General features: G+C 38.0%; 1 protein-coding gene across 14 annotated transcripts in view; it reads right to left on the bottom strand.

Annotated features, from left to right (window-relative positions):
• The window catches only part of FHOD3 (formin homology 2 domain containing 3), a 374,713-nt gene that overhangs the window by 320,676 nt on the left and 33,879 nt on the right, over positions 1-20,158 (bottom strand). For all 14 annotated transcript variants that reach the window (XM_063163493.1, XM_063163547.1, XM_063163530.1 and 11 more), the window contains exon 2: positions 13,973-14,079. In XM_063163493.1, coding sequence (XP_063019563.1) covers positions 13,973-14,079 — 107 coding nt within the window. The remainder of the gene's footprint in view (positions 1-13,972; positions 14,080-20,158) is intronic.

Raw genomic sequence — 20,158 nt, 5'->3', positions numbered from 1 at the left:
TCACCACAGAGGCATTTTGTGTGGTTTAGGCATACTAGATTTACCACAGAGCAGCTAATTCTAATAAGACCAGTCACACGTAAAATATTAGAAATTACACAATTTCCTGATGAATACTTTTGACTATCATGCAATATGAATAACACTTTTGAAAAATGAAGATCACCTCTGAAAATTACTGCATCCGTGATTCTACAGATACCAGTTTCCTGGAAAGCATATTACAATAATAAATTCAAAAAAAAAAGGCTAACTTGAGATCCATCCATGATTTCACAGACTCATGAACTACTGACCAAATAGTATTAGAAAGAATGCCCATAGGCAAGCTTGCCATGATATCAGGACAGAGAAGGGGGGTACCACAGGACAGACAAGCCATTTGAATTAAAAACAACGTATGTTCAAAAATACACAGAAGACTATTTCCAACAAACAAGGTCCATTTATTCCAAACAAAGTCTAGACATGTAACGAAGTTCATAATCTACTCTTAACTAAGGCTTATCTTTTTATTGATACATCTTTAAAAAAAAATGTTTCAGTGAGTGCAGTTGGCTACTGTTTATTAAAAAAATCCAGTAAGTATTTAACTGAGTTAATTTAATAACTGAAATTTAGCAATAGAAGAGTAGGTAAATTTCACATATTGTCCTGAAATAGCATTCTGCTGACCTGTATTGAGATCAGAATCATTACTGCTATAAGATTAACTTCTAATCTTTGGAGTTACCAAGACACAAAACTTTTTCTATATTCAATTTCTCTAATAAATTAAAGTAAATGCCAACAGTTCACTGAGAGCCTGTCTTATCGAATATAAATGCTTTATTTTGTCATTGTTTTTGTACCACGTTACAAATAGTTTCCCTCAATTATATGTTTTCAAGTCTTGATTTAAGTGACATTTTGAAAATAGTACCTCAATTGACTGTCTTAAACAGTTACTTGTTTTGAAACAAAGCCTATGTCTGAGCCAAGCAATCCTTTGACCAGATGAAATATACTAAGAATTTTATTAGGGATACAGAGGGGAAAAAGCATTAACAAAGTAACCATTTAACACTAAAATCACACATTAAAAGAAGCCAACACACAGTCTCCTCTTAATGTTTCAAGGACACTTTAAAAGGAAATTTTAAGAGAGTTTATTTCATTAAGACATGACATCCTTCTTCTCAGACCTACACTAAAGACCTGCTGGTATGAAAAATGGGACTTTTATGTAAATATCTAATTAAGATTTATTAAGGTTATTAGCAATACAGACCACAATCATTGCTTGACAAAGCTCATCTTTGTAAAATAGGAGAATACATCAATTCACATACAATTTGTATTTCAGTGTTTCTTTAAGGAAGCAACTATTCAGACTTCCTAATATTCTTCCAAAGGGCTAGATATTTCAATTTTAAAAAATTAGCTTCAAAAAATCCCTAGATTCTGAAAATACGTTATTCTATCATTTAAAACCGAAGTAGAAAAATCACTTCTCTAACTTTCTTAATGACTGTTTAATAACTTAATGAAGAAAATTCATTAGATTAAAGGTGTTAATTCTACAAAAGGCCACACTATGTCCTTCTGGGCTCCTCCTGTTCTGCTTTCTACACAATACTTGACAACCATTGAAAAAGCTACAGTTGTATAGCACAGCAGCAGACAAACTGCAATGGTTTTAATAACACTTTATAGTCGCACAGACAAGTAAACTTACTATTCTTCATTGTATTTGCTCAAAAAATAAAATCTGTTGCAGACATCTCAATCATGAAAAGGCCATCATAAGAAGAAGCTGAGTACAATGCTGTTAGAAACCATGATTTTAAGCTCACCAACCTTTTGGATCTTTTCAGTTAATGTAGAGTGTCCAACCTCTGCTCTTAACCAAGGTCTGCACACTCTTCTATTTCAGAAATATTTAAAGTATTTAAAAAAACATTATCCAATAGAGGCAAACTTGGATTTTAATCTTTCATGCAGTGCTACACACATTCATATAGCAACGCAGCAACTAAGAGCGATGCACCTTTTTGGGTTAACTCTGGTTTTTTGGGACTTTTTAAAAATAAATAAATAGATTATAATAGGTAACTTTATCCTACCCTCAGAGCAATTTTCAAGTAGCATATTCCCATGACTCTCATTGTACTCTGTTCCAAGCAGGGATTTCATCCATTAAGAAGATTAGTGTTATCAGTCAGTTGTAGACAGAGATAATTCTTCATGATAACTCAGAAAAATCATTTGTTGTGCTAGAAAGTACAATTATGCAAAACCTTTGAGAATTACAAAGTAGCTTGTTTGTGCACATAGAAGTTTGGATATTTAATGAGTGTCCTTTCCCTCATATCCCAGTCAATATTCTGGAAATATAGCCTAGATGTGGTGGAAAATGAATTCTAGAAGTTTCTATTCAAACAGACAATAACAGTAAAGGGATTGTAAGAATGGGGGTCCAGAGGACAGACCTTACCTTTCCCCCTGCACTGGGCTAACAGCACAGCTGAGGCCCCTCCTCACCCTACTTTAGAGGAGCGCTGTAAAGAGCAAGTGGTTCCCAGCTGCAGCCTGCTTTTAACTTGTGGAATAAACAAAACCTACAGGTTTGCCCTCCTAAGTTTAACCAAATCAAGGAAAATAAAGGAAAATAAAATCATATACTGGAAAACAGTATAGGTACCTTGTATTTTCATTATTTAGTTGTTGTTAGATGGGAAGGTTTGCTGCTCCCCTAGCCTCCAGCTCTCCCCATATTTAGTTTTTCACACTGCTATGAAGTGCAGTATCAGTCAATCACTCACAGGAAGGCCAAATCTGAACCAGAGGGAATCAGATGATCCCCACACATTTACCTTACACCAAGGCTCTCTTGAAACAACCAAATGATTTTTTCATTAACCTTCAGAACCACTACCAAAGCAAACACATCAGGCTACTGAACCCAGCTAAACTAACACCATGAGCAGTTGCCTGTTCATCCCAAAGGCAGAGGCTGGATGGAAAACTAACTTCAACCTGATAACACTGAAACTATTTCCAGACTTGGACAGCATTTAACATCAGCCTAACCTGACAACTTACCCTATACCAATTCTGTAGCTAATTCTGCCTGATGTAACAATCTAAGTACTATAAAAACCTATCTAGCACAGATGCTGCTTTCAAAAGACACATACACAACACATGCTTCACATTTTGTTACAGTTTCTCATAGCACTCAGGTTTCTTTGTGGGCTATTAACCATCTCCAATAATCACATCCATGTTTTCCAACAGAAGTAGCTTAATGAGAACAGCATCCAGCAACTCTTGAGCTCAACAAAGAATCACTGATGCCCACAAAAGAAACCTAGAGTACAGTACACCATCAGAAGTAAACACATGGCAAGAGACTTGCTCTAGAGTGCATTACTTTTGCAAATGGCTTCTGCTTTTTCATTTTAGAACCCATCCATTTCCATCTTCACTCGCACACTCCGTTTAGGGAGTGGAAAATGCTTCTGCAATGGGGTATTGCCTCACAGTTACTTCAATTTAAGATACTCCACAGCAGCAAGGGAAAACAAACTGTTCCTTGTTGAATGCATAAAGGATGAATTTTTTGCCAGAGTTCAAGCACTTGAGTCTATCGGGTTTTCCCTGAAAAAAAATCTGCAAGCCAGCACACACACACAATAAGGAAAGTGTTTTTTAACCTATTAATCAGACAGCACAAATCCTAGGCTTTGATTTCAAAGCTGTTAAGATACAGTTTGACTGCCATTTCACTATGATATGCTTCTCCAGTCAACTGCAGATTCAAGAGATGGAAAAAAAATTCTGACACTTCAAAAAAAAGGTTGCATAAAAGCCAAGTCTTTTTAAAGTGAGAGAGTGCACATGTGCATGGAGAGTGGAATTAAGAATCTCCCTGAAACTCATTGAAAATCTTATCCAAACAAGTAACCTTTTTGAAGTTCTTAGGTGATTATTATCCAAACGTCATGTTCAAGGTCATGTTATTGCCATTGAATAATGGAAGCAGATAAGCTCAGGAAATAATATCAATAATTAAAAAGAAGTCTTTTACATGCTAATACCCTTCAAATGGATGACAGCATTAGCAACCTATTCTGGTACCTGAGGCTGTATGAGGCAAACACACACACTCATCCTCACAGGAAGTAAGCCAGTGGGCTTCTCTCTCTTACCTCATTTTTTCCATCTAAAAAATTAGTGTGAAGTCAGAACGTGTCTACATCCTGTTCGTGTAATACATTTGCAAGTCATCTAATTATTTTGCAGAGTGGTTTTATTCAGAGCATTCCTGCATCATGACAAATTTACTAAAGTAACAATCATTTGTCAAAAGTAAACAGATAGTAACCATTCCTGTCTGTATTAAAAAAAAAAAAAAACAAAAACCAAAACGTAATAATTAAAACTTTACTAATCCAAGTAGAAATAATCCCAGCATATTCCCTAAGCAAAAACTAGGATGGCAAAATCTGACTAATTATTAAAGCAAGAAATAGTATCCAAAAGAACATAGTATGCTCAGATTTGTATGTGTTTTCCCAGCGGAGTATTCTAATATTGCGTTCTGTGTTTGTCAACATGATTTTAACAAATAATTGTCTCATTCCCACTAAAAACCTATAAACCACCACCATCTGAATGCCAGTGAGTGGAAGAGCATCCTGGCTGACACAGCATTGTCTGTATAATTGTGCAAATAAGGACTATCTATAACTGTCACTATGAGGTGCTGGGTTTTTATGTTCCCCTAACTTTTCATAAGCACATTTACTAGGCAGGGTTGCCATTTTTCTTTTTTTTTTTTCCTTTTGTTTTCCCCCTCTTTTTAAATGGAAACAAAATAGTATAGAAGGAAAAGGGGGAAGAAAATGAGAAACTCAAAAGTGTGGAGTGAAATAATCAAGGGATTCATCAAGTATGCATTATAAACCACGTGAATATCACCAAATTATTTATTATTAATGTTGGTAAAAGGTGCAGTCTTCTGCATACCTCACCACAAGGTAACTATTTTTGCCAAAAGATAATGAATCTCTTTTACACTCTCTAAAAGGCAATGAGTTCAAAATGAGGGAAACATTTGTTCCATTTGTCCTTTTTAGTAGTTTATGTGCAAGCAAACTTCAGAAGCTGGAAAGTGAGAATTCCCTCCCCACTTCCTCCCCATACCTTCTGAATCATCATGCTGGCTCTCTCTCACTTGTTAATGGCTCGATTTCCACACATTAAAACAAAAACCTTCCAACAACCCCTCAAATGTTTCAGAGCTGACTGCTGCCTTCACAGTCAGAAAATACCCATTTTTCAAGAACTGTCATTCATGAACAAAACTACGTCCTTTCCCAACCCAAAAGTTCAACTCATAATTGTTTTGAGTGGGATGTTTATCCTGTCATTTTGTGAAATACTGATTGCATTTTCAATTAAATCTCCATCTTGTATTTTTGTATTAAGAAAACACAAACTTCATGAGTTGGAAAAGAGTGAAGAGAATTGCATTAGAAGACCTATTTTAACAATAATATTGTTTCTGGATAAAATACAAAACCAAAAGCATTGTTTCCACATTTTTTGTCAACTTTGCATAATGTTCCTCTTCAGAGATGACACATCACTTTGCCAATGCTTTCCAGTTCTTAAGTTATGTATTTCCCACTGCTGTCAGTAACTGTCAAGCTCTGGCTGCACATTCCTCCCAGGAATCTTTACATCAGGTAATTTCTGGTCATATGGTTTTGCTATCACCATACTTGAAGTTCACATTACATGAGGATTTTCGTTTAAAACCTCTTCACACTTGGAGAAACAGATGCCTTTGAAATATCTGAATTTTTGGGGAAAAACCATTAGAAGAACTGGAAACCTACAGGACAAGGGCAAGGAGGAAAGTAAAATAAATTATCCTCCAACCGCTGAGTCACTTGATGTTTCCACACCTTCAGGCAGAGTCCTTCCAGTGCTCGCAGCCACACTGTGGGACCCAGAGTTTTGGTTCTGGACCACTGCGAGTGTTCTGGGTGCATTAGGAAGAGGGAGGTGACTCTGCCCCTTTACTCAGTCCTGGTGAGGCCACACCTGGAGTGCTGTGTCCAGTTCTGGGTTGCTCAGGACAAGAGAGACACTGAGCTCCTGGAGCACATAGAACAGAGGGTACAAGGATCATTAAGGGACTGAAGCATCTCCTATGGGGAAAATCTGAGGGTGCTGGGCCTGTTCAGCTTCTAGAGGAGGCAACCAAGAGAGGATCTCATCAGTGTAGGTCAGTATCTGAAGGAAAGGTGTCAAGAGGGTGGATCCAGGCTCTGCTCAGCGGTGCAAAGCAATAGGACAAGAGCAATGGGCAGAAGCTGATGCACAGGATATTCCACCTGGACATAAGAAAGAACTTATTTACTGCGCAGGTCACCAAATACCGGAACAGGTAGCCCGGAGAGGTTGTGGAGTCTCCTTCCTTGAAGATATTCAAGAACCAGCTAAACACAATCCTGTGCTATGGCCTCTCGGATGACCCTGCTTGAGCAGGCAGGTTGGACTAGCAGTCCCACTGTGGTCCCTTCCAACCTGACCCACTTGGTGATTTTGTGACCAACTTCTAATGAAGTTACATAGTTTCAGAGCAGAAACAAGCAGCATCTGAATAATATTTTTTTTCTTACAAAAGCTCCTGATACCTGACATTAATCTGACTAACAGTTCCAAAAGAGGCACCATTTTTTTAATAATTTAAAAAAATGAAAAAAATTGACTCAGTTTGTAAAAAATACTTCTAAGAAATTTTCATAAACATTTCCCTTTTACTAGAAATCATTCTCTACTACCTTAAGGGAAAAACCCTCATCTTGTATGGTTTTCCAATTTAATTGATGATACTAAAGAAAGTAAAGAAGATATCCAAAGCAGCACAACACATTTCAAAGCAATGTCCTACTCATTTACACTTTATCAGAATGCGACCATTTTAACCAGACTCAGAAAGAACCATTTAAAAGCTCTCCTACTTTGCAGTAGAACATGCATATGATTATGTAAGTACATAAAAATAAAGTTTACTTTGCACTGATCAACATACTACTTTGTGTCTCTTTCTTCTTTTGCAAGTTTTCCATTAGCATCATATTTGACAAGGGCTTCTTCCTAACCTGACATACAAATTTTTAAATATAAAACACTGTTCACAGACCACTTATTTCTCCATATTAATTCCACTTTGGAAATGGGCTTTACATTTATTGCTGGGCCATCAATGCTTTTGCTAGCAAGCACAATTACTGAGCAGTAAATGTAAAATAAACTACTGTTTTGCTGCACTGCTGTGGTCTTAACCCTGGCAGTATTCACTAATTTTCATGGCTTCATTACCGGAGATCCTGGGCTAGTCACAGATTTGCAGCAGTTTAAGCTGTTAGCTCACAACTGGAGGTTAAATGGAGACACTTATTTTTATCAGAAGCAGATTACTACCTGAGTTTAGTCAGGGGTAAACCAAATAAACACACCACACACCAAGCACAGAGACAAATGGATTCCCATGGGAGAAAAGCAAGCATGAGTTTGCTTACACAGACCTTTGCATTTACGGCTGGGTAGGAGCACATACAGGAACAGTTGCCATGGAATAGAAGTGCAGCTAATTCACAGCTTTTATTAATTACCCAGCACAAACTCCCTTGGCTGCCCACACACTCTGGGCAATACTACACTGGTTCGCCCCTGCAGACTGCAGTAAGTGCCCACGGTGCTGGTACTGTTCCAGGTTTGGATTCCAAATCAGTGGTTCTACTCCCAACAGGAGTTCAGAGCAGCCCTGCAGCACTTTCTGGCAGCCTTACCTGAAGCCCTGCAGATGATCTATTTATGGAGAGAGGAAGGGATTTCCTCCTCACAAGCTGAAGGGAAACATTTCCAAGCCTCGAGAGCCACTCACAGCCTCATCATCGAGGAGGAGGACAGAGTGCAAACACAGCCATTAAGCAGCTTCAATGTTAATAAAATTAAATGGTTCTAAATAGAACATCTGGCATCAGCTGTTTCCATAAGCTGTTTTTATTTAAGTTTCCACCAAAAAATACTGGACTTCTCAGCTATTTTCACATGCAAATCTGAATGCCAAATTAGGCTGTCTTTAAAAAAGTTGTCTTAGCAAAAACTGTAAGAATTATTCACACGCTTTTTGGTTTGGCACTTTATTTGGTATGTAACGGGCTGGGAGAGAACTAAGCACAACAGTGCTTTTGCAATACATTTTTAGTGGAAATTATTTTTCAATAAAAGCACTCATTGCCAGCAGTAATCTCTAAATTCAAAACCAGCAAACCTTCAAATGTTTCCGCAGGTACTTTGGTACAGATGTAGTTTTTTTTCCCTTTATGACTGAGTAAACTCTGGGGCAAAGTGGGAGAGAAAGAGACACAGCTGCTGCAGTATTGAGAAACAAAAGCTATGGAATAATGAGTCAAGCTCTTAAACACCCCAACATTTAAACACCCTCAAAAAAAAACCCCAAACCAAAATCACACAGAGGGTTGAGAGCTCATGAAGCCTCCTTGTCCAAGCCAGGGGAGCCCCTGCTATAGATGTTGGCTCCTTCACAGTCGGAAGGATGCAGAACAGTTTCCAAGACTGGGGCACTTGGAGAAGAGCAAAAACAACTCTGCTTCCCTTTGAAGGACATGTTCAGCACGTCAGTGAAAGTTAACACTATTCAATATTGCACCTTTTTGTTTGTAGGCTACTTGCCTGAAGGTTCTCCATCTAGACGGGGAAGAAGCTGTCAGGTGCACAGACTGCATCCCCATCTGACATCCCCAGACTTCTGCTACACCCAGTAAGGTGTGATCCCTGTAATTTCTGTGCTTACTGACACACTCCAGACCCCTCCTAGACAGCACACACCAAAACAGGGCACCAAAATAGGTTATTTTCAAAAGCTTGCATAGACTTTGCATTTTGTGTTTTTTTGGTGTGAGCAAAGTGGCTTGCAGTCTCTGACCTCAATATATGCAGAAGAGATTTATACCATCAAGCCAGCTTTAAAGCTGAAACTATGTAAGAAAACAAACCTTGGCCTGCAGTAAAATTTATTCAAGTTTTTTATTATTTTGAAGATGCTTGTTTTCTAAATACATTTTATATTCACAAATCAGTATTTATTTCTTAACTACAAAAGTAGTAGCATTTTACTATTAGTAGGAACCCTAATTTGTCAATAATTTCTTCACAAGATACTGTGTGAAGAAGATCCACTGATAAGAAATCTCATAACTGGTGAATAATTTTCATGGTGGAACTTACAACTGTTAATTGCCTCCATCCTGCACATCCCTCAAAGTCACATGTCTCTTTTTTCAGGCTACAAAATATATGCACATTTGTGTAATTATTTTGATTACATATTCTGGAAGTAGGAATGCTCAGAGATACCTTGCCAATTGTTCTAAATAGGGAAACCATATGGGACCTGTAATTATATTTCATTTTGCTGTCAATGGTTATTGCAAGATAACTATGAAAATGAATTACTACAGTTCAACCTAAAGATCAATTTCCAAATTTTACCTGATTATTTTTTTTTATACAAACAATGAAATTGTATCAGGATTAAGAAGCAAAAAAGCTGCATAAAGTTTTGGAAATACAGGCGGTAACTGTTATTGCCCTCAATCTTTTGAGGTAATTAAGAACAGCACCAACTTACTCATCCAACGTATTTCTTTAGGAAAGTGAAATTTTCATCTGTATCACCATTTATTCTGCAACAGTAAAGTTTTAGCAAAACATCCACATCAAAATGCGATTCAACATCTCAATCTGATACATTATAGAATGAAATACTGCCAGCCTAGAAATTCTTACACCTTCCAAAAAAATATCATAACCTCTCAGCCCAGGTATTTTAGTTTGATGTTTCTAGGGAGCTGTTTTTCTGGTGTTTTTGCTGAGTGTTTCTCTTGCTTTGTTGCATGCTTTTAATTGTTACTATCAATTGCATTTTTCAGATTCAGCATAATAGCTAAATATCAGAGAAATCAATATTTGGGCAGTAAACATGAGTAAATCATGTCACTAAGTAGTCACAGTCTTCTGATTGTAACAATGCAATGACAATCCTGATACCTCCCTTATTTTTCTTGTTGTTGGCACTGAGAAACATAAAACTAACATTAAGACAAAACACAGAGAAAGCTATCAGAAGTTAAGATCATTTTCCACCCATGAACAAACACAAATACATTCTGTTTAAACTAATGCAAAATCAGCACACAATCTGCTAGATTTCAGTACTGCTTCAAGAAATAAGCCATACCATTTCTGTAAGACAAAAACTAAATTAACTTTCAAATGCATCCCCAACTTCCTTATGTAAACAAGTGACAAAAAGTTTTCATTCTCACAATTGTGCTATTTGCAAAGTCTAAATGGGAAAAAATACAGTACATAAGCAGGAAAAGAATGTTAGAGATCCTTGCCAGACTCCACTGTCTCCAACAGATTCTGAATGAAGACCAGGATGAATAGCACCATCAAGAGGGAAAAGGTCTATCATGGGACTCACCCAACCAAAATGGCTTGAGATAGGGTGTCTAGAAGGAATGCAAAAACATCAGTGCTGAAGCCATTTATGAGAAGTACTTTAAAAGAATTCCTGCTGAACAGGAGTCTTGAAAACATTCTCTGAAAAAAATTTCATTGCTCCTAGCATACTGCCTGAAAAAACTCTTGTTCTTCACTTTAGGACAGTGTTGCCTTGTGGGCTCCCATGATGGCCTCTTAAGACATATCCACAAAGAGAGCTTGAGCAATTATATGCTAATTTAAACACAACAGCATCTTGACAATTCTCGCTTTCTCTGTAAAACCTCAAGGAAGCCAAGCAAAGGAACTTTACCTGTCCCCAACACCTTAAAGTAGCCAGCCTGCCTGAACAACCTCCACTGTACACTACCCTACACAATGAAGCATCTACCAAGTAACTTCTGTTGGAAGCAAGAGAAAAAAGCCTAACAGCTAAGCAACCCAACAAGCAAGTGAGCCATGAACACAACCCAGACTTGAAAAGAAAGGTTGTTTTCCTACATGCTCCTACTGACCCTTTTGCTTGTCGCAACACCTTCTGTAGGGCAAGCTTCATTACTTGGCCAGATGTTCATCCTGGCTCTTCCAAAACCAGCCCCCATACAAAAACAATCTGATTCTCCTGAATCTCACAGCTATTCTCAAGGGTGCAAATGGCAGCAGGTGAAGCTGTGGAGACCAGAAATCCACCCAATCCCCACACATGTTTTAGTTAAAGGCCACATGTGTTGGCTTTTCTCCTTCGCTAGATAAAAGTTTCCATTCTGCTGGAGTGGACAGCAACTGACAAAAAGCCTCTTTTCACTATATTCAGTAACAGAATAGCATTGATTTGCAATTGCATGAATGTATATGCTTCTTGTCCAGGTTATTTTACAGATACACATCATAAACCTGCAGCAACTGCCACCATTCTCTTCTTTCCTTTTGAAGAAAAATCCTTCATGTTTTCACTATGCTTATCCAATCCCACACAGAGAAAGCAAATACCTACAACCTCTCAAACCAATAAATTTTTTAAGACTTCGCTTTCTGCTTGTTTTGTTTTATTTACAAGTCACCTTTCAACAGTTTTTAAAAAGAACATCTTCATCATTTTGCCCAGGATGAACAGGAACTTTTAGCAAAAAGATGCTAAATCCAGCCAGATTACAGGACATTCTGGCCATTTTGAGTAGGAGTTTCCACAGCTAAGGTTCTGAAATTTTAAAAATGCCATGAATATCCAGCTACTAAAGCCTTCACTCAGAGTTCAGCAAGCTTCAGTGACCCTGATGAGCACAGCAGCTTTGGCATGGCAGAAAGGCAGGTCCTGAGGTAGCCTAATCTCAGAAAATTAAAAGCTTTGAAGATTAAGAGCAGGACCTTGAAATGACCCAGACAGAAACAGAGAGACTAAATGGTTTCTGCAGCCAGTCCCTCCCAGACAGCAACCTGGTGTTAAGCTCCCAATGTCTGCAGCCAGAAGCTCCAGCTCAGGAGCACTCCAGCTCAGTGTTTTGTTCGCAGAACTGCAAGGCCCAAAAATGGAGTTTAATTTGCTAGAAACACAGGACAAAGAAGATATTACTGACCACATTTGCTACCCTAAGTCTAGAATATTCCAGTTTTAAGAATAACATCACATAATCTGCATTTACCATGAAGTAACAATGTTAAGTCCTACAGAGAAGCATATCCCACATACTTCCTAAAGCTCTGGTGGGTCTTGTTTATCTCTTCTTTTTTCACAAAACATGAACAAAACTGAAATGCAGATATCCATTTGAAACCTCACCTTCAAGCACCACTTCTATGTTTTTTGTTTTGTTGGGTTTTTTCCCCCAGGATAGCTACCGCAGAGAAAATTATAATCGTTTGTGGAACAAAACATCTCATTGATTTTACATGCCCAAAAGAAGCAGATAAATAAAACAAGGTGGACAATAGCTTGCCATTTCAAGAGCAAAGTCTGGCAGGAAAAGCACCAAATTGTCTCTCACTTGCCTGATTGCTAGGCAGTGCCAAATTGCTACTGTGGTGTTAAAAGCAGTGAAGTTAAAATTATCAGAATTATCACAGAGACACCAATGGAAGGGAAAAAATGTGACAAATTCAAAATGTATTGCTACCCCCCAAAAAAATCCTTTAAATTAATGGCTTTCAGCTCATTATAAAGTTAGTTGGAAATATGAATCTGGTGTTCTTTGCAGTGATTTTTATAATCTATGCACAAAACTGAAGACTATATCAATTTCTACACTCAACACTCCTATTGCATAGGAAAGGAAGCTCAGTTCAGCTTGTATTGGCTAATCTGTCTACCAACAGACTCTCTTTTAACTGATTTCTAACAGAACAGTTTTTTATCTCATAATGGTTATAAAACATGCCCCAAACTGGTAGGGGCAAATAAGACATACACAAATGCACACAAATGAATATCTGGAAAATATTATTTAAAATTCTTCTCCACATAAAATAATCTTCAGAGGCACAGTTTAGATTTATAAGGCATATTCATCAAAGGCAAGACAGCTACCAGAATTGGAGAAGAAGCATAAGTAAAAGGGTTGTATCTCCCACTGTTAACAAACTCTGACCAATTCAAAATTCAGTTAAACACACCCATAAAATAACCACAACTATCCAATCCAATAGTAACCAGAAATGCAAAAACAGATCTAGACTTTCTATTCATTGTACATCTTAAGTAAGACAATGATCTGAAAGATCCATAATAGGAAAATTCTTTAAAAAAGCAAATCTCCTATGTGCATTTACACAAACACACACTGGTACGAATTTCTGCTTTCACTTTCAGTTCTCAAAGAGATGATTAGGGAAACTGTGTCATAACAATCCACGTGTGCCAGTACTAACTAAATATGAAAGAAGCAAGAGAGGAGAATCTTAAAAAGTAACCATGCACACCCATCCCTTGGACTGGTTCCATCAATTCCAGGAGTAAAAGAAGAAACCAATACAGGTCTTTTCTTCAAAAATACAAACGGAGGACTTAACTTACCAAGGCAAAGTAAATTGAATTTATAACTTCAGGAACATCACCCCAATATAATCCTCTAAATGACTAATATCATAAGAAAGATCTCAGTGTTCTCCAAACAAACCATCCTAATTTATCAACTTTCAAAGAACTATAAAATCTTACCAGACTAATCAAGATATTCATATTCATAGATTTCTTTACACTATGTCATATTTCAGAGAAACTGTAAGAGTGAAAGTAGAAAGAGAAGTCATAAAATTCTAATCATACAAAGGGACAGACAGACGGGCATACAAGGGAAAGATTTTTATCTTTTCACTTCCATGTGGACCTGAACACATGAAGTAAACTACATGCTTATTTAGAAAAATTTAGTAAACCTTTACTTACCCAGAATCCTCCTGGAAACCTTCTAGTTCATCTCTTTGCTCTGCTAGGGTGGATTCTAGATCCAGATAGGTACCATTATGAGACAATTGCAGGGTGCAGTCATCAAGCTGCAGAACAAAAATCAGACCATCACATTAGAGCAGTCTTTTTCTCAAACATACCTCTAACATTGCCTTCCCATCTTCCACATCCCCAGACAAGATCTCCCTAAAACAAACTATGTTGGGAGCAAGTAAGAAAAAATTTTTTGGCAATTTACTCAATTGCATACCCATGTTCCCTAGACCAAGCTTGGTCACAATATCAACACAACTAACACAGTGAAATTTATTAGAACATACAGAAGAAGATTAGAGGGCTTTAGCACAGAGCCTTTAAAATGTAATACAGAAAGAGAAGTTAATTTCAATGTGTATTTAGGATACAAATTACTGTTCTCTGTTCTTACAGTAGAGTTTTAAGTAAAGGTTCTGAGCCCCTGGATGAAGATAGAAGGAAGAAAGAGCTGTTTTTTGAGACACTGAATGGCCTCTGTGAGGATAGATATAGCCAAGAGACAATGTAAAATGTGGCAGCCAAGAGTTGGGGTCCTACAGAAAGGGCGAGTACCGTCAAGCAAATCACAGATTTTTTTCTGGAATTCTGCTTTTACGGCCAAGCACTAATCAGCCTCAGAAGGTGCAGGAGCAACATTCCTAGGCCCTGGGGGGGGGGACTGGAAACCTGCGCCAGCTTCCTACAAAGGTACTGAGGTAATCAAGGACTAGACCTGAAAGCAGAAATCTACCCACAATGATGCTGGGAGGGAGGGATTAATAAATTATCTTTATTTCTTTTCTGTTTTCCTTCATCTTCAAGTTTTTCATTAATTGCTCCAGCTGTTAAAAAAAGCCAGATTTGACCAAAGTTAGAAAAAAAAACTTCTGGGGTTTTATTTGCAGGGTGCTATCACAATAGAAGACCTAGGATGAATCATTGCACAACTCTGGCCAACTCATTGACCAGGAAAACAAAATAGTTAATGATCGAGAGGGAAAAGTAAAGAAGCTGGGAGAAGAACTAGAAAGGAACATGAGCTCCTCTCTCACCATGACATAACTCAGTGTCAAATAACAAATAATGAGGAAAAAAGCCTTCCCAGAGAACAAGACAACATTTACCAAGGGGCAGGAGAATGTACAGGGTTGTCCTACCTCACCACTAGGGAGGTAAGTGACCATCTGCTCAGAGAATCTGGCCCAGAAGCATAGAAATGGACATCAGTGAGTCCAGCTGGACATGCTGCTGGGACCATCATGTGCAGCACTGCACTGGGGGTCCTTTTGTAACTGCTTCCAAGCGCACAAATATCATAAGCTACAGATGTGCTGTGCTACTAGATACAAAATCCTGTCTGACAGCCAAAAGGAACAGAGAATCATTAAGGCCAGAGAAGACCTCTGTGATCATCAAGTCTCACTGTTAACTCAGCACATGTTAACCACAAAATCACGTTCCTCCATGCCACATCCACATGACTTTTGAACACTGCAGGGATGGCAATTCCACCACTTTACTGGAGAACCTGTTCCAACACCTGGCCACTCTTTCAGTGAAGAAATTTTTTCTAATATCCAATCTAAACCTCTGCAGGTGGAACTTGAGGCTATTTCCTCTTGTAACAGAATCAGAATGGTTTAGGTGGGAAGGACCCTTAATCACCTACTTCCAACCTCCTATGTCATAGTTTTACTGCTGCACAATGGGTTCCACTTCCTCCCGTTGGCTGCCCATGCTGCATGTCTGTGTGTAGATGCACTTCATTTGGATGATCAATCTCACTGCCTATTCATGGGAAGAAGCTCCAATTCCTCCATGAGCATTCCCAAGTGCTTCTGCAGTTTCTAGCACATGAGTAACCCTTGCTGCTGCATGGATCTCCACCCCCTAACACTAACAAGACAGCAGACCAAAGGACCTCATTAGCACACTGTCTGTCAAACAGTGGCATGCTGCCTCCAGGTCTCTCTTCAGTGATCATGATTTTATCCCCTCACCCATCCAAATCTTGTTTAAAGCTGTAACTGCACCAAAGGGGAAACTGCCACAGCCACAAGGCTGGGACTGGGTTTTCTGGTTCTGTTTGTTGTTAATGTTGCTTGTTTATTATACACACTAGTAAAGAACTGTTACTCCTATCCCCATACCTTTTTGTCCGAAAGCCCCTTAATTTCCAAAATGATAATAATTCAGAGGGAGGGCGTTCATATGCTCCATTCCAAGGGACGCTCCTGCCTTCCCGAGCAGACACATCTTTCAAGCCAAGACAATCAAAGAACCCAAAATGAAGATGGTTTCATTCCTCTGGATTTTGCAAAAACAACCTGACAGATTCTTTGCATGCCTCCGTCTACCAAAAGGCAACCACGGCAATATTGGTGAAACCACACATCCCTGCTGCAAAGGCCACTTTGAGAATAGTCAAATATTTAAGAGCACACTTCATGGCCATCTTCTGCCACAGGTGTCAGCCAATGACTCTCTGAAGGAGTGAGCAAGGGTCTGAAACAGCCAGTGACTCAAGGCAAGGAAATTACCATCCTTTAGCACTTCTGTGGAATCTTCTTTCTGCTCTTTTTAATACTTAGAAAGAAAATAAATTAAAGTCTATGCTTGATGAATTATCTCTTTTAATCTCCCATCCAAGCTTTGATTCTCAGTACCTGTTCAGGAAAAGCCTAATAAGCAGCCACTTGTCTTATCTGGCAGTCAATACCCACACTTAGTCACTCTGTTTCCTGCCACTGATTTATATACAAGAAAAGAAGACAAATAGTGTATTCTGGATTAGCTACATTGGAAATACTGCAGAAAAGCTCATTTACAATTAGTGATAGAGTGTGACTTTTGCAATTTGAAAGAAAAGTTCGACCACTGGACAAAGGGTAGCGAGAGGAGGTATTTGTATTTCAAACTGGTTCCATTTTGTTTTTTGCTTTCTTTTTTGGATTTTTCCCTGGTAAAGGAGTAAGCCATTAAATAAGGTGACATAAGATTTTACTCTGATTCCTAGGGATTAAAGAAAACAAAGAACCTGCAAGTGCAACCCTCTGATATTAAAAATACAATAGCAGTACTACTCTGCCTCTTTCCAGTTACAAAGGAGATTATTAAACTACACTAATTCAAAATACACTCTTCAGAAAAGAAAGACTAAATACTACTCTGGGAAACTTTTTCAAAGTAGTTCAGGGTATGTAATGAAATGCTAATTTATTCAAAGTAATGCCAAAAGGCAAACTTCTAATTAGATAAATGTTGTGCTGTCTCTATGGAGATTAGGAGATTTGCCCACAATTTCCATTTACACTGCATAATTAGAGAAAAGAAGTTGTGCCTTACTAATATCTTGTGACTTTAGTGTACAAAAAGCACTATGGGAACAGGAAGTCCTTCATGGACAAAATAAGTAAGAATAGTACATTGAACCTATGTTCATCTCATTTTCATAGTTTCAGCTGAACATGGTATTCATTCGGGCTTTAAGGCACTGTACATTGCATGCTGTATTTGTTAACAGAAGTTATGGTAATGAAAGAAATGGCAATATCTTTTATTTCCCTTAATTCTGAGTCTTGCCAAAAAGTTGGGGTTTTTTTATTCTCTTTCATGAGTACACACAAAGATGGAATTGATCAAAGCACCACTTTAAAAGTTCAGATAAGTATTACGGCAATAAACTCTTAAAATCTTCCTTATATAGGATCACTTTGCTACTCTGCCTCCAGCTTCACTTGCACATATATTACAGGCAGAACACAAAAAGAGAAGCCACTCTATGAATTATTTCTAATTAGTAAATTGCCTGCATTTTTCAACACAAAGGATGCCTGATGTTCTTTCATTAGTGCTTATTAGTAACAATTCAGGATGTTTGTCCCTCCCCTCTGCTCAACTTTAATCCCATGCTTATCTGCTATACATCACTTCTCCTCTCTCTAGAGACTGTCACAAATAGCCCCATCTAGCTCATTCATTACATGCTTCTCCATGCTTGATCATAATTCCCATTGAAATCCTTATTAAAAACATCTCTTAGGAAAATCAAGAGGCAGAATTCCTACGAACAATATTTTAAAGAATATTTAACTGAATTGCTTTACATCATCATGAATGAGACTTCTATTCAGCTCTTGGGAATTTATTTTATTTAATCTTTTTTATTCATAATTTTCTTTAACTGTTCAGTATTCCTTACTAGCCTCAAAATTCTGATCTGCATTCTGTTATTAAATTGTAATTCATTTATACTACTGCCAAAAGGTGAGATTCTTCAAGACATTTTCAAAATCTTACAAAACTATTTGTTCTAAAAATCCCTAACCCATCCCTTCAAATTGTTTATCATTTTTTGCATGACACTTGACTGTACTGCCAAGAAGATCCAAAAGGCTGATGCAAGTCATTTAAATGGAAGTCATCCTGTAGGCTTTTCCAAACTTTCCTATAATCACATTAAAAGAATACTACCAGTATTGTGGAACCATCAACAGAAATAAGCGCCATCAAATGGGACAAAGATAATGCTACTTCGCTGAGTCAAACACAGGGTTACTCCATAATCAGTCTTCTGCAAAATTTCAAGGTTTTTGATTTTAGTATAAGCATTAAAAGCTATCAAAAAGCCATAAAAAACCCAATGTGCTCATTTCAATTACATTCTCATCTTTGCAAATGAACAGTTTCTTTGGAAAACATCCATGGTGTATTTTTGAATCCCTGTGGAAATTTTTGAAATCTCTACGAAGAGTGGGACTACCTAGGAGTAGCCTCATTCACACAAGTGAAGAAAGAAAAACACACGAAAGAGTCAACAAAATAAGTGTTTTAGTCAGACTCAGCAGCTGTGGATAGTCAGACTTGTGCACTGGGATCACAGAAAGGAAGCAAAGAAATTAAGACTGTCTGTACACAGGTCATCTGTGGTCATCACATTGCAAAGCTCCCATACCTTCTCAATGATTTCTTACGGTCAACTCCTCACAGCACCGACTCCTTCCTCCTCACAGCACAACCAACAAACGCCAACTCTCTCTTCACCCAGCTAACCCACCTTTTGTAGCACTCATCCTTATTGGACACAGCTGTGGCCTGTTAAGGGCAGGCCTGTTCCTAATCTTTGGTGATTAGTACAGCTGCAACTCCTCAGGTGTGAGACTGCCTTCTGCACTATTTTCTTACATTCTACCCCTCCACAATCATCCTCATTAAAAATGTAACTGATGTGCTAATTATCATCTTCAGTTTCATACTTAAATGGTAAGATCTGTACTCTGTCCTGACCAGACCAGTTTCAAGAAGTAGCAGTTGCTTAGGTGCTGATGCACTGATTTATAGCTGTCTATTTGAACAAGAGGAGAACATGGGAAAGGCTTCTTAAGCAGCACTGACCTCACTAGCTACTCACTGATTTTCCATAACTGACCAGAAACGTAGAAACAGTGAGACAACCAGATGCTTGCGTACAACAGCCTGACATGTAAGTAGAGCAACTAAATTAAACCATTCTTTCTGTAATAAAAGTTCTAGAAGAAGAACAGAGAGATGTTTGAACTTTCTCAGATTGTATCTGGTATCCACACAGTGGTAACTGATCCACACCACCTACACACTACAGTACCTATGCTGCAGCCAAAACAAATGGAAAGCATGAAAGCACCATGCACACAAAGCTAAACACCACCATCCAGACAGTTCTATATATATACAGGGATATAAATTATGCATGTATTTTAGATAGTTTTCCCTGCAGTTTAAAAAAAACAAAGTAACAATTGCCTAAATTTGACAGACGCATCTAAAACAGCTGAAGAGGAAGGACATAAAAAGATCATAAGATTACAAACAATATTTAGACTGTTATATATTTATACCTACACTGGTTAAAGTTTCACTTAGTTGAGCACAATTCATTATGCAAAAGCAAATAAACATTTGATTAAAAAGTTAAAATGTGAGAATATTCAAAAGCAGAGCTTCCTACTCCTTCATATTTTGCCATTTCTCACATTATGGAGTAAAACTGTACCACACAAAAGCATAGGGGTATCCTGGCTTCAGTTATTGCCAGGAACAAGCATAACAAGGTCAGAGCTGCAGAGCTTGATCCTGGCTCTAAATCAAGGGTCACCCCCTCCTCACCAGCAC

Source organism: Melospiza melodia, chromosome 1 (assembly GCF_035770615.1).
Source record: "Melospiza melodia melodia isolate bMelMel2 chromosome 1, bMelMel2.pri, whole genome shotgun sequence".
Classification (NCBI taxonomy): domain Eukaryota; kingdom Metazoa; phylum Chordata; class Aves; order Passeriformes; family Passerellidae; genus Melospiza; species Melospiza melodia.
This window is presented reverse-complemented; position numbering and strand designations above follow the sequence as displayed.